The sequence below is a fragment of the Anoplolepis gracilipes genome, chromosome 13 (genome assembly GCF_047496725.1).
Source record: "Anoplolepis gracilipes chromosome 13, ASM4749672v1, whole genome shotgun sequence".
NCBI lineage: Eukaryota > Metazoa > Arthropoda > Insecta > Hymenoptera > Formicidae > Anoplolepis > Anoplolepis gracilipes.
The window spans coordinates 4,630,749-4,645,635 of NC_132982.1; the positions used below are offsets into that span (position 1 = coordinate 4,630,749).

Sequence of the window (14,887 nt, forward strand, 5' to 3'; positions counted from 1 at the left end):
CGTCGGCGGACTCTGCGAAACTGAGGTGCGCTGTTTTAAAGGGATGCCGAGTGCCGAGAGGTGTGCACGCCGAGCACGCCGCGCTGTAACAATTGCTCAATCTTTAAAATTCTTGTTAATAATTTCTGAATTCTGAACGCTCCTGAAAACAGTATTTTTTTGAGAAATATTATATTTCTCGAACAATTTCAAGAACATTAATCTCTGCGCGATAAAAAACAATAGTAACCCGCAACACTTTTATCCTTTTTATTATATTTTAAAAAAGAAATGTTATTGTATGCATTTACGATATCTTTGTCATTTTAATAACGAAAGATAATAATATGTTGAAACAAATTGGCCAGAAAATATTGAAATATTAATTCTTTAATTATTTTTATAATTTAGATCAAACTATTTAGAAACTACATTTATAAAAATCTATTCTTGACTATTAAGATCGGACAGTAATTATAAGAGAGACTTTCATGTATTTTTACCTATTTGCTAAGTGATTCAGGCATATGAATAAGTGAGTCCTAAATTGTTTTGACATAAAATATGGACATAATCTAGAAAATTGTCCCCATTGCATACGTATTCTTAGGATTAATTCAAATTCTCATTTTGCTTCCTTGAGATAACAAGACAGAAATATATCTACGTTTTTAATATTCCATTCTAATTATTATCTATATATATACATATATATAATTAATCATTTCTTATAATTAAAAGTTTAACTATGATTTATGATGGCGAAAACTTTTCCAACATGTGATTATGTCATTCAATTTATCTCTAATTTCAAAGGTATTACATAAGATGATTCGTGACTATTGTATAAAACGCATTAAGAGCATATTTAAATCTGACATAAAAGTTCTTAGAAAAATTGTCAAGAAAAAAATTATTATTTATTATAATTTTTTATCTTGATATTAAATATCTGGATAAGTATATTTTTTTAGATAAAAATTCTTTTGCAAAATAAATTTATTTTGAAATATTAAGAAACATAACATACCATCTTTTGTTTGCTTCTGCAGTTTAAAAGATCTTTTTTCCAATCGCTTAGAGTTCAAGAATTATTGAATAAATAAGAATTGTCGTGATAAAAATATTGATGTTTCAATACAAAAGAATTTTTATCTTAAATATAAAGAATAAATTCGCTGTAAACATGTTTCATATTTTAGTTACAAATTGCTCTGCATATCTAAAAGATTGTATATCGAGCGTTTAAGATATATATTTGCGAAACTAAAAACATCATTTTTCAACAAATCGTGAGGTTTTTCTATCGAGGTATTCATCGACCTTTGATGTTTACTTGCATGTTCATTCATCATCAACCACTGAATTATCACTATCTTATCTTCGGTGATTTATCGCGAACCATATTTTCCACTTGTCGTCCTACCTTCGCAACGCGTTAATACCGCTTCGTTAACGTTAATTAATCTTATCCCTTATGGAATAGACGAAGAAGAGTATCATAACAGTATTATAACAGCGTATGCTCGAGCAAATTGTGTGACCACTACGTGACAGATTTTCAAATTTAGAAATTACTTAATTAATAGTGCTTTACGCGCGTCGTTTCTTTTTGGATATATTTTTTTATATTATTAGCAATAAAAAATGTTTTTATTTTAAGAATTTTAAACATGAGCGATATCGAAGATAATATATTTTTTTTTATCTACCACATTATCATTTTAAAAAATACGATTTTCTTGTATTCAAAATTTTTTTAATGGCATGAAAAGAATATTAGATAATGGTTTAATTACATTTAAAATATAAATTAAAGTAAAATCAAATTTTCAAAAAATTAAACATATTAAAAAAAATTAACGTATTTTTACATCTTTAATTATTTATACAGTATTTACAAATTTTTTCCAGTACCATAGAGAATATTTTTCAGTATAGCATTATTTTTAGGGACATAATATGTCCCAATGGTACCAAGGAAACAAATACAAGTAACAAATCAACGAGAGATAAAGTTCTCGAGAAAGAAAAATAGAAAAAAGGATTCAGAGAAAAGAGAGAAAAGAAGACCGACATAATACAGATGAGCTCGGTTATGCACACGCTCGACTTTTTTATTGCTTCTTTAATCTTTTGAAAAACACATTTTCTTTTTTTTTTTTTGTGACTTCCTTCGAATGCACTTAACTAACGAAAGAGATGTACTATGTACTACGTCAAGCTTGCAGCACCGTCAACTCCATGCTTTACGATTCTCTTCAGTGCGGTTTACACGACCTATATTCCTATCCTATGAATGCGTGACCGGAAAGAAAAGGAAGAGGAAAGGGAAAGGGATAAATGAAAAAAGAAATGTACAAAAATAACATTTTTATTTCATTCAGGCTCACAATCACAGTCATTTCTTAATAATACAAAATATAATATTGAGGAAAATTATTATCGAAGTGAAAAGTCGATTAGTAGTGGAATCGATTTGCGACGAAAGTAGGATGACAAATGAAAAAATAAGAGACCGATATCATTTTCAATTTATTTAAATAAGCCCAGTGTTAGCAATTTCTAATAAATATATGGAATTATTATTTCAAGGATTATATTACTAGTACAATAAAAGGCAATTACTCACATTGCTTCATGCCAAAAAGCATTTTAGAGATAATCAATCGTAATAAAATATTTGCGGAAAAACGCTAATATATTTTAATAATAGTATACGAGAATATAATAACAAAATATATTACTAATAATAATACAATACATACATAAGTAATAACAAAAAGATAATACTTTTACAACAGCTTCGATAGATCAGAAAAATTCAATTATTATATATTAAATATTAAATTTTAATATTATTCATACAAAATACGCTTTAAAAAAACGGAAAAACTTATTTCTGGGAATTCAATTGAATAATTACAATTCTATCGAAATTAATGAGAAATATACATTTGCTATGTATTTAATATTTTAACATATTTTAACAATGATTCAAATATTACGTACATATTTATATGTATAAAACACAAGTTTTCTAACTTTAGCTAAATATGAAAAGAAAATAAAAAGCCTAATAATACTACACAAAAGAAATTTGTGACACATGTATCAAAACATATTCTTTTGCATTGCGTAATTACCAGTTTTTTCTTTAACTTAAAAATGTTATTTAAATTAATTATTTGGTTAAATAACAATTTATGTTAAAATTAAAAAATATAAACGTTATAAAACTTTTGACATGACATATTAGTTGAGATCCAATACTTGTAGACATAATTTATATATGTATATAAACTTAATGTGTATGAATAAACTAATAATATATAATATAAAATATGCTATAATAATAATTAATGCATAGAAACTCGCGATATTTCAGTGATTGTTCGTGTCATTTGAAATGATATAACGGGTCAATTATCAAAATAATAAAAGTGAAAGAAAAAGAGATTTTTTTATACACATATTTATTCAAATACACATATGTGTGTATATAAAAGCAAAATATTTCTTCCATTTTTACTATTCGCGCATTGTTACATGATGATTGGCCCGCTTTAACACAAGAAAAGGACATTGATGTCTAGAGACAAGAACAAGTAGAACAGAAGTCACAATAACGTCAAAGTAATATCAAAATAATAAGAAATTACTATAAAAATTCACTTTTCGATTATAATTCAATTATTTTCTTATTATTTAGACGTTATCGTGACTTTTTGTTCTAACAAGGATAATAACGCAAAGTATAATATCCGGAAAATATAATAAAAAATGCAAAAGGTTGTGCAAACACACATACACCCACACAATTAGGAGCCTAAGAATAAAGGAATCCAATATATATTTAATTACAATTAAAGACCGATTCCAAAATAATGCGCGTGCTGTTTGACCATATAATACTATAAAAGCAATATATTTTCTCGCGCGGTCATATTATTAAATCGTTTCATCATCAAAAATACGTTAATGGAAATTCAATTGAACGATCCGTAAAATTTTCAAAGCAAGAATAAATGAAAAAACTAGTCGATATAAATAACGATCTAGCGCACGCACAGAGATTTGTCCCAAATTTAAACCACTAACTTTCAACGTTAAATTATCTAAAATTATCTAATTATAGATAAGTGATTCAATATTACAAATACTTTATATATCTTATATAATTAATATCGTAATTTCAAGAACACAATTTTGATTCATTATTAAAAATATTCATATAATATGAGGATAGAATGTTTTTTGCCATAACTTTAGTATAATACCTTTGTCATATTACTTTCGCAGAAAAAGTAAACTTAAAACATCTATGTATCTCTTATACAAAAAAGAAACTTAAAACTTAAAAAACAAATTAAGTTTCTTATGTAATTAAAAGTGAAAATATAATAAATAATGTAATGCATATTTTTGATAAAACAGTTTTATATTTTTTTCATTTCCGGGCACATACATTTTCTCCACTGAACAATATCACAGATATTTAGGATTACAAGTATATTAAAGTTCGATTACATAAGAATACAATACATATGTATTTTCTTGCATAGGAAACTGCAAAAATAATATCATAAAAGAATCATTGATCTGTATTTATAAATCAAAATTTTAAAACTTCCATCTAAACAGATCTTTTTCTTTAGTAATTTTGCATCTTTAATATATTGTCCAAGCCTTCAGATATCTGATAATAATAATTTTATCGCAATTTAGTTATTTTATATATAATCAGCAGAAAACAATAGCTAAAATAATTTGCGAAAACATAAAATTATTGAAAATTAATTAAAGTTACATATACAACAAAATTCTTATTACAAATGATTTTTACTACTTCTGCATTTATTGAATATATTTTACGTTAATCATATGAATATAATATATGAATATAAATCGAGCATTCTGAGAGATAATAATATATAATAATTGTTAAACATTGTACAATTATTTTTATTATAAGCCATAATTATTTCGCAAAAAGAGGCTACAATCATAAGTAAATGATGAAGAGACTAGACCCAAAATCACATAAAGCTCGTTATATCGATCTCTAATGGTCTTTAAGAATATAATTGTAACATCTCTTTGTCAGTATTGTATTATTATTAATTGATTAAATATAATAAAATAACAAAGAAGTTGTTAGTTGATATTTTTTTTGTATGTTGCAATTAATAGAGTATTAAATATCGACAAAATTACTCAGTTTTCTGTTAAATAACTAGCCTCTTTTGTAGAGAATAGTAATAATTTTTACTATGTGGAAAAAGACAATTATACTGAGATTAAAAAATTCTTCAAAATTAAACATTGAATAAGATAGATACTTGAAAGAACGACTCAACAATTTTCGCTAAAGATAGACCAAAAACGATTCAAAAGGGCCCTGTATTAATGTATAATTTGTGAATATTTCGTATTTTAACTAAATTTGCGCACTAATAACCGCACCTGGGCTCTTATTTGCCTTTTTGCTGCTTAGTAATTGTGATTACATTGAGCCTATTACTTGTATTAGTTTATTATTTAATAATTTTTAATACTTTAGAAGTAATGGTTCTATTTTTTCTATGATATATAACTATACATACTTGATAAAGTGCCATACTATTGCATTTTCTTTTATTGCATTTTTAGCATATTACACACATTGTCAAAAAGATAATTTAGTCTATTTAAAGATTGTTTTGCTGCATAAATATATTATATCACGGTTTTAACATTTGAATAGAATATATATTCGTTTTATATTTTGATAAATGTAGAAATAAATCACTTTTTTAGTTTAATATTTACATCTTATATTGACTTTTTTAACTATTCCTATTATTGATTACTTGTTGGATCCATAACTATACTAACAGTTAAAGTAGGCACTTTTGTACTCTTACAGTACATTAATTGTTTTTCTCATCAAATATGTTTATAAGACATTGAAGCAGTCTTATTTCTGTTCTCTAATAATTTTCCAAATTAAGAAAGGAAGCCTGAATGTAATCGTAAAGGAAGTAAAGAATTTAATAAAAAAAGAAGTAAAAACTGCCTATCACTATATCAATGGCACAAAAGACAAAGTACTACATGTCGCTTCTACTCCTATTATCGCCATTATTTTTTGATAATAACACCTGATTATCTTCGCCCCGCCACTTTTGTCGAATGTAAATGAAAACTCCAATAAAGAATATTAAAACTCCAATACTGCCTAGTCCAAAGCACGTTACGGTACCCAATGTTGGAAGAATCAAAAGTAACTTAACTTGATTTGCATAACTGGCAGTTAGATTAGCCTCTTGAGTAAACCATAGCATTGGAATGTATGTCTTGTTTATATTTTCAAACATACTGGAAAATAGAAAATAAATGTATAAATCATTTATAAATTATCCATAGAAAGATTGTATGTAATTCAAGCATTTTTTATAATTCTTAATTCTTTTTCTTAATTCTTATTGTCTTTCAATAATTTAGACTATTCTTTTATGACTCAAAACACAATTTTAATAGGAAACATTTTAATGCTTTAGATATTTCTTATTATACATATGCTTATTTAGTAATTAATAATGCAAGTAAATATGTTATATCTTATGCTTTACAATCGTTTCATTTTCGGCTTTCAAATAATTCCTGAATTTAGATTCACAAAATTATTGTAACACTAAATATATGTATTATTACTTACCTCATATATTTTACTGGTTCTATTAACAAATTTAGTTGCAACTGCGCCTTAACTTGCATCGGGACACCTGTAGTCTTTACAATTTATCTTGCATATAATAGCTATACAGTACAACATACTGACACGTGTGTGTGTATGTATTATTTTCTTATCAATATTATATATATATATATATATATATATATATATATATATATATATATAATTGATAAGAAAAATGTTTTATATAAGATACATACCGGTTCTATAATTATTGACGTTTGGTGTTCTCTGGTAGGCAGCATTCCTGATATATTATTTGTGTAACTTGGATCTGCTAAATAAAAATGTGGCATACTAACAAATGCTGGCGCTCCATATTTACAGGATGAAATATTTAAGGCTCCACTAGGTCCACAATCTCCATTAGGACAGTAACACTGTCTTGATGGTACATTTTTGCCATTATCGAACATTTTGTCATCTCCAATATATTCGTTTCCAGTTAGACTTTGGAATGTTGTTATATTTGTGTATGATAATTTCACAGATCTAAACAATAAGCAAATTTTGTTATATGCAGACGTTTTTATTTTTATAGTTTAATTTTTTTTTAAAGAAATCCAACTTTTAGCACTGATTTATACTATTTACATAAACGTGTGTGTGTAAATAACTTACACGTATAAATAACATTTGTGTAGAACAGAGTTAATATGTAATTTATTCAAAATTCAATATTAATCCTTTTAAGAATAAACTAAAGATAAAATAAATTAAGAAGAAAAAGAGGAATTAATTCAATTTAATTTAATTTAGAATTTTTTATTTTAAGAACTTCAGATATATTTTTATATTATATAACTTAAATATTTATATTACATATAATTTTGCTACTTACGTGCAAATATCAGGAATAAAGATAGATACGGTACTATTATTTAATAAAGGTGGCCAAAAATCGCCATTTGTTCCATCTATTATACCGCACGAACCCTCGTAATGATTTGTTCTATTCTTAAAATTCCATTCTTTGACCAATCCCATGTCATATAAATTGGTTAATCCAGTGAGCATATTAAATGTGCCATCATAACTTGCCGAGTCATTTCTCTATAATTAAAAAATTTCCATTGTTTAGAACTACGTCGAATTCTGTTTGATGCATATTCAATTTATTATACTCACCGCATAGAACCATCCAAACTTTGTATAAGGTAATCCAGTCGCATTCATCTTTTTGGCAATTTTCAATAATGTATCATTATATCCTTCGAATAACAGTTCATTTACACTTTTAGTTAATATTAATGTTTCTCCTAGACGAACCATAAATTCATTGGTCATCTTACGTATCAACATAGGTTTATGTCTTACGGAAAATGCGACTGTCTAAAATTGAATATTGTAACACACAATAAAACATAACACACAATAAAAATTATGTAATAACTGGAAAATAATTATGTCATACTGCAGCTATCGGATTTATGTTGGTTATTTTATCAGTCAGACTTCCATTGGATAATGATTCTTCAAAAAGCCATACTTTCCTTCTTTGAAATGTGACAGTCCCATTGTCATTCCATACTTGATTTACTTTATAATCAATTTCTCTATAAAGAAAAAAAATATCTATGTATATAAATGTGATATTACCTCAATTTATTGAATGTTATAAAAAAGTTGAGGAAATAATAATACCGGAAAACATAAGGTCCCATTTGTTCAAAATGTGGTTTGTTACTTGATAACGCATGAAATTCATGTGGATTTGTCCAGTTGAACATATAAAATTTAAAGTACATTGGTATAGGAGTTTTTTCCCACATATTGTAACTTACAGATTTGGGTGATAATATTAATATCTGTGTAAAAAAAGATATGTGGTTATCAAACATAATAACACTCATATGCTTTGATTAGGTAAAATTTTTATTCTCCCTCAACATACCTTTGTGATAGCCCAATTATATATGTGAGTGGTCCAAAGTGATCCCGTGATTATGCCAAGGAGCGTAATTGTTATACCAACAATTGTGATAATTAAAACTTTCTTATTGGATCTTTCCATTTTTACTGGATTTATAGGTCTGAAAGCCATAAAATAATAATCATTAGTTCTCTTTTTACTTTTGTGAGAATATAAGAATTTCCATTTGCTTTGTAATATATTACAAAGATTGAGTCAATAATTCTGACAAATTTTTTGTAAAAGAAAGACAAATATTAAAATCATTTAGACTATTCGCAACATACAGAAATTTTGTTCAGGATCATAAGATGAATACATCTTGTACATACATTTTAATTATATCAATTACAATATAAATAAAGCTCAGAGATAAAATATTATATTGATAATATAAGATAATAATATTTTTAAAATGTCTTTTATAAATATAAAGAAAATAAAGAAGTTTATATAAAAATTCATCTCAGAAAGTTTAACTTGATTAATTGCATGTGATTATTATGAACAGAAAAGGGGCAAATTACATTTCGTCAAAAATATTTTCGAAACTTCTACAAACTTAAGTTTTAGACTTGCATCAGTTTTTCATGTATTATAAGCAATTATTATTACTATCAATTGACAAAGAAAAGTTTCTCACAAACCGAACATGACATTATATAATTAGGGAGGAGTAATAGTTATGTGCCCAACCATTCATGAAACAGCAAGTGTGTTTGACAGTAAAAGTAGTCTGACGAAATGGCACGTATCAGTTGGTCAAGGTAAACATCTTTCGTGAAATGGTTGTGTGTAATATGCTTGCATAATTATTAAGGTAGTTGTAATCAGGTAGAAATCAAGCATTTTAATGACCTGATTATTCACCCTTATTTTAACTATAGAAATCCGAAATCTTTCGATCTTTGATATTAGCTTTTGTTTTTGTGCTTATGGAATATACTAAAATATCATATATCATAATTCATATATCACATATCACATATCAATCGGAAGATATAAACGCAAATGCAATTTTTTAAATATAATTCTATAAAACTCAGAAATAATGCTCATAAAATCAGAGGTTTGGTGTTATGTAAAGCTGAATATATAGGGCGTACACTAACCTGTTTTACCGTATTTTTCGTGCTGCATTGACAATTGAGTAATTAAAAGGAAAGTTATCCTGTGTTGAAAGGCTCGCGATAAAATTTATAATACACATTGATCGTGAAGGATTGCAATTTTTTATATCTATACATTCAAATTTCATAATGTAAACATTACACTCGACGGAAGACGTATATAGGTGAACGACTAAAATCTATTTTTCTTTGTTCCATTATATATATATATGTTACCCTTCTTACACGAGAGAGGAACGTAAAGTATCGTTTTAGCGAGATCTTTACAAAAGACGATTTAATAGTTTCAATTCTATACAGTATACAAAATATAGAGAACAGATTTATCAAAATAATATGTGTTAAAAAATTTGAATATCATTTTGTCGACGAAATTGAATGATATTTAAAAGCTGCAGAAAGCAAAAATATATAAATTATAGAGTCTTATTTTTGTTGTATGAGAGAATAGAGAGCTTAAAAATTAATAAGATTTTGTCTTTGTAAATGAGTAATGTATGATAATAATAAAATTAATTGTAAAATAAACATATGTTATCTTTTGGAAAATAAATCACGTGCGAGTAAAATGCAATTTAATTTTAATATAAATCTATTATATAATATAATTTTTTAATGTATCGTAAATTTTAATATCGAGGTTTTTTATTTCAAATTTATATTTTGTCCTTTTATAATGATTATATCGATTATATGTATTAATAATGTCTTAATAACGAACAATAATACATGTCATTTCAGATAAACTATATCGAACAATTGCTTTAGTAGAAAAATAAATTTACATATATAATGACATATATGACATTATTGATGCAGTACGTTCTATGAGCAAAAGCATTATTTATGCAGTACGTTTTATAAGCAAAAGCATTATTATTATAATTAAGCTTCGCACGAAACGTAATGTCCAAATGACTTGCACGTTCTAAAGATTATTTTAAATAAATGATTATTTATAACTTCGCTTGCGAGTATTTTAGCGAGAACTTTACTAAAGACGATTTAATAGTTCCAATTCTATACAGTATGCAAGATATAGAGAACAGATTTATCAAAATAATATGTGTTAGAAAATTTGAATATTATTTTGTCGACGAAATTAAGTGATATTTAAAAGCTGCTAAATGATATTTAGAAAGCATTAAATATATTAGAAAGCAAAAATATATAAATTAGAGTCTTATTTTGTTGTATGACAGAAATGTTATATCTCATTATATTTAATTTTTAATCCTTTCATCCACCAAATTTTCCAGGATTAAGTAAGTATGTATTTAGATTTTTAAGTAGAATGAACATTCACAATTTTGTTCGAGGGAAACATTCAGAATTCAAAATAGTTAAATGAAACGGTGGATAAATCTCGAAACGTTTTTCGGTGTGGTTTTGAAATATTCTGAATATATTATATTCTCACCGCACAGATGTCTGTAAATTAGTGGCGAACGTGCGTGTTGTGGACTCATTTGGGATTGAAGGATAGATTGTATCAACCATTTTCCTTTTTTTTTTATATTTTGAGATCTTTTAAAGGCACATTGGAGGAAAGTAAACGCCGTTTTTTTCTCTCGAAGAAAATCTCTCAATGTTCCATTCCCACACAGTACAAAAAGACCCAAAACCAAAATTAAAAATGTCTAAAGAACGAAGTCGAAAATAATATGCATATTATTTATATGTATCTTTTTTTCAGCACTTGAAAATTGGAATTAATCGGGTCGAGAGTTAAAGAGCAGTAACTGTTCTGCATCAACAGAGGCTTTAACACAATAAGTAGGCATGGTATTTGAGTTCGAGTGCTTCATTTTGATAAATTTTGGAATGTAGAAAACAATCTTTCATATTTTTATCAAATTTAGATAAGATTTATTTAAAGCAAACATGTAAGATATTTATTCGAATGGCGATATCGATTTGAAATAAGAGAATATATCTTGAAAACTAAAGTATTACAATGATACTATATAATACAATATATACAATACAAAATATCTAATTTTTTCTGTATTAAATGATAAACAATAATTTTTGTACATGGTAGATATATCTAAAAAATTATTTCATAAATATCTTTTGTTTATTACTCAAAATAAAATAAGTTTATTTTAAAATAAACACAAAAGAACAATTTATCATCTACTAACACTTGTGCAATTAAGTCGCAAAAGGCACATGTTGTTTTTAATAATCTTCAAAAATAAATCTTCCACACAAGAGAATTATATTTTATATTTATGAAAATCTTTCCTTCCGTCCATAATAATTTTTTAAATCTTTAATACAACACATTACTTAAACCATTATTATATCCGTTCTCGCCTATTTTTTTTACGTTAATTCTTTTTAGAAATAAAAGGTTGAATTTTAAAGCGCATGTGCTTTTGAACAAAAAATATTGAAATAAAGATCTAAATAAATAAGTAAATTTTAAAATGTTACCTGCGCATGAATTAAAATAAATTAGAATAAATTATAGATTTTACAGCAAGCTGAGGCAAAATATTAGTGCGATATGACATACCAATGTCTTGTTCTTCTAGTACACATATGAAGATTTCTTTCTGCGTAAATCTATACTGTACTTTATACCAGGAGATGATACACTATCCGTTAAAATAGGATCAACCATATCAATAATTATGAACTTCCAGAATAAATCGAAGACGTGAGAGATTGAAATGAAAAACATAAATTGAACGACAAATGAAAAGTGCATAAATGCACTTTGTGAATATTAAATTATCTGATGAATTAATGACTAATCATTCGACGAAACAAATATTGAGATTGTAAGTGGAAAAAAATTTTTACACAATTATATTATTATGATATAAAACATACTTATCGCACGCTGCTCAAAGTTCACAGATTTATTCATGTGATCGCAGGCGTAAGCGATATATGATAGATATGCTGCTGGCAGATCATTCTAAATTTATAAAAAAAGTGCATACGACAAAGGTCTTTAATTGGATGGAAATGATTCAATGTATGATTCTTTCCTTAGGATATGTCTAATCGATATATAATTATTCATGATGACACAGTTCTGAAAACAGTTCCTACTTTAAGAATTGTTGGTAGTATTTAGTTGGAAAAAATAAAAATTAGAAATTTAAATGACTCAGGATATAAATATACATTTTGTTAAAATTTATTTGATTTGCAGCAATAAAATAAAACGCAAATTTTCTCCAAGTTGGTATGTGACTTCTTAAAAACAAAGTTGATTATATTTGAATAACACAAATTTGGCAACAAATTAAAACTGTTAAATTTATCTTGCTAAATTAAACCAGGAATCTTATCTTGTATTTTACTACCATTTTTATTGCTACTTTTATTGACGAGTCAGACTAGTAACTTTTTATATATGATTTTGAACGTGACACTATGTCGTTATGTTTATAATACCTTTGTTTCTATTTATATTCTATTCGTTATAGCCGCCATGCTGATATTATACACATAATCATTGCGAGTTTTTTTTTTACTCTATAATTTGTAGATATTTTTGTGTTTCGTTCACATATATTATCTTATCGTAGTCATTTTAAATTCATTTGCATATTTCCTAATTACTCACTCTGGAAAACACAAATGCATTGCAAGTAATTTATTTATGTAACGTAAAATAATTTTTCGAAATTGGTTATTATTATATTTCTTGAAAAAAATAATTATTAACATGTATATATCGACAAAATATATTTAAAATATATTTATATTTAATAACAAATCACATCAGTTTAGGGATAAATATATATCTGTTAATTATTTGTGTTACAATTTTATGATATTATATAATTTAGTGCACGCATCGCAATATATTAACGCGATTGCTCAATATTTTTCGCATACTATATGAGTATGCGTAACAGAGAAATGCAGAGAAATTATTAAACCGTAAAGTGAAAGTTAAAGATGAAGAGAAAATCTTTCCTGTAATTGTACCAATGTAGCATCGTGATTCACGCACATTTAAAAGAAAGTTATCACGCATCCTGTTGTGACAAAGATATAGATAAACAAACATGGTTCAAAATTTACGATTCCTTCAGAGTTTCGAAGACAAAATATTGTGATGTCAAAAATGAAATATAAAGCAATAATAAGAAATCGTGAAAATATATAAGTAAAATTAATTAGCCAAATTTATTTTTAAATTATTTAATTTCATACATATTATAAAGAAGAATTTTTCCGTAATCTCGTATTTTTTCGTAAAAAAGATTAGATCAAAATTAAAGATTAAATCTGTTCTTTTATAAAAACGAATAAATTATATAATATTAATATTCATATAATAGCAATCCTCGCGCTTAAAACGTTCATAGTCTCGTTAGATTTTATGATTCACATTGATATAAATAGCGTATAATTATATTTTCAAACAATTTTTTAATTCAGCAAACGACAAAGTATTTTTGAATTGATAAATAGCGTTCGGAGTAAAATGGACACTGAGTTTTAATTTTAACATCTCCGATGACATGATTAAAAGTTCTCGATATGATCATTATCACAATGTCGTGATCGCGTATACAGTTTTAACAATGGTTATCTCATAATTATCTTGTTCCAACATAAAATCGATATTAACGAGATAAAAAATCTGATAAGAAATTCGAAATAAATCGCGAAGATTAAAAATAATAAAAAGAAACATATTTTTCTCCTTAATACATACCTGTTTAAGAATAATCCTTAAATCGATTGAAAAGCAATTTTTCTGCACTTGACGTCGCACGGATCGTCCGACGAATTGTATTCAACTCGCACTGCGATCCACGACGTAACCAGATGTAACGCGCGAATTCCCGTGCCGACTGCGCCGCTTAAGAAAGCCTCGTGGACTCGAACGTGTAGTAACACATGTATATTTTCGCGTACGTGTGCAATCGCTGCGCGAAATTATACCGATAACTTTCAAAAGTGTTGCAAAACCAATACACGCAGAGAAAACATGCAAAGTTTTAACACGTTTGACTGCCATGTGGCCCACTCGATCACACTGTTCTATACACTGAGGCAATGTGACCTATTCGTGAAATCCGGTTTTTGAACCTGTACGATTCCAATGGACATTGTGTACAAACCAAATACATTTCCAAGTAATGGCCT

The 14,887-nt window shown here is 26.5% G+C and overlaps 1 protein-coding gene across 5 annotated transcripts; it reads right to left on the minus strand.

The window, feature by feature from the left end:
• Positions 1 to 4,401: 4,401 nt before the first annotated feature.
• LOC140672470 (protein croquemort) lies at positions 4,402 to 14,716 on the minus strand. Of its 5 annotated transcripts, none has more exons than XM_072904657.1 (9): positions 14,454 to 14,716; positions 8,613 to 8,751; positions 8,363 to 8,526; positions 8,133 to 8,274; positions 7,847 to 8,050; positions 7,560 to 7,771; positions 6,919 to 7,210; positions 6,680 to 6,753; positions 4,402 to 6,339 (listed from the first exon to the last, which is right to left on the minus strand). In XM_072904657.1, the coding sequence occupies exons 2-9, from the start codon at positions 8,730 to 8,732 to the stop codon at positions 6,072 to 6,074; spliced, it is 1,476 nt and encodes a 491-aa protein (XP_072760758.1). In that variant the 5' UTR covers positions 8,733 to 8,751; positions 14,454 to 14,716; the 3' UTR covers positions 4,402 to 6,071. The 5 variants fall into 5 exon arrangements, with proteins under 5 accessions (XP_072760758.1, XP_072760762.1, XP_072760757.1 ...); XM_072904661.1 differs by lacking the exon at positions 14,454 to 14,716 and adding an exon at positions 11,181 to 11,275; XM_072904656.1 differs by lacking the exon at positions 14,454 to 14,716 and adding an exon at positions 9,743 to 9,957.
• Positions 14,717 to 14,887: the final 171 nt, after the last annotated feature.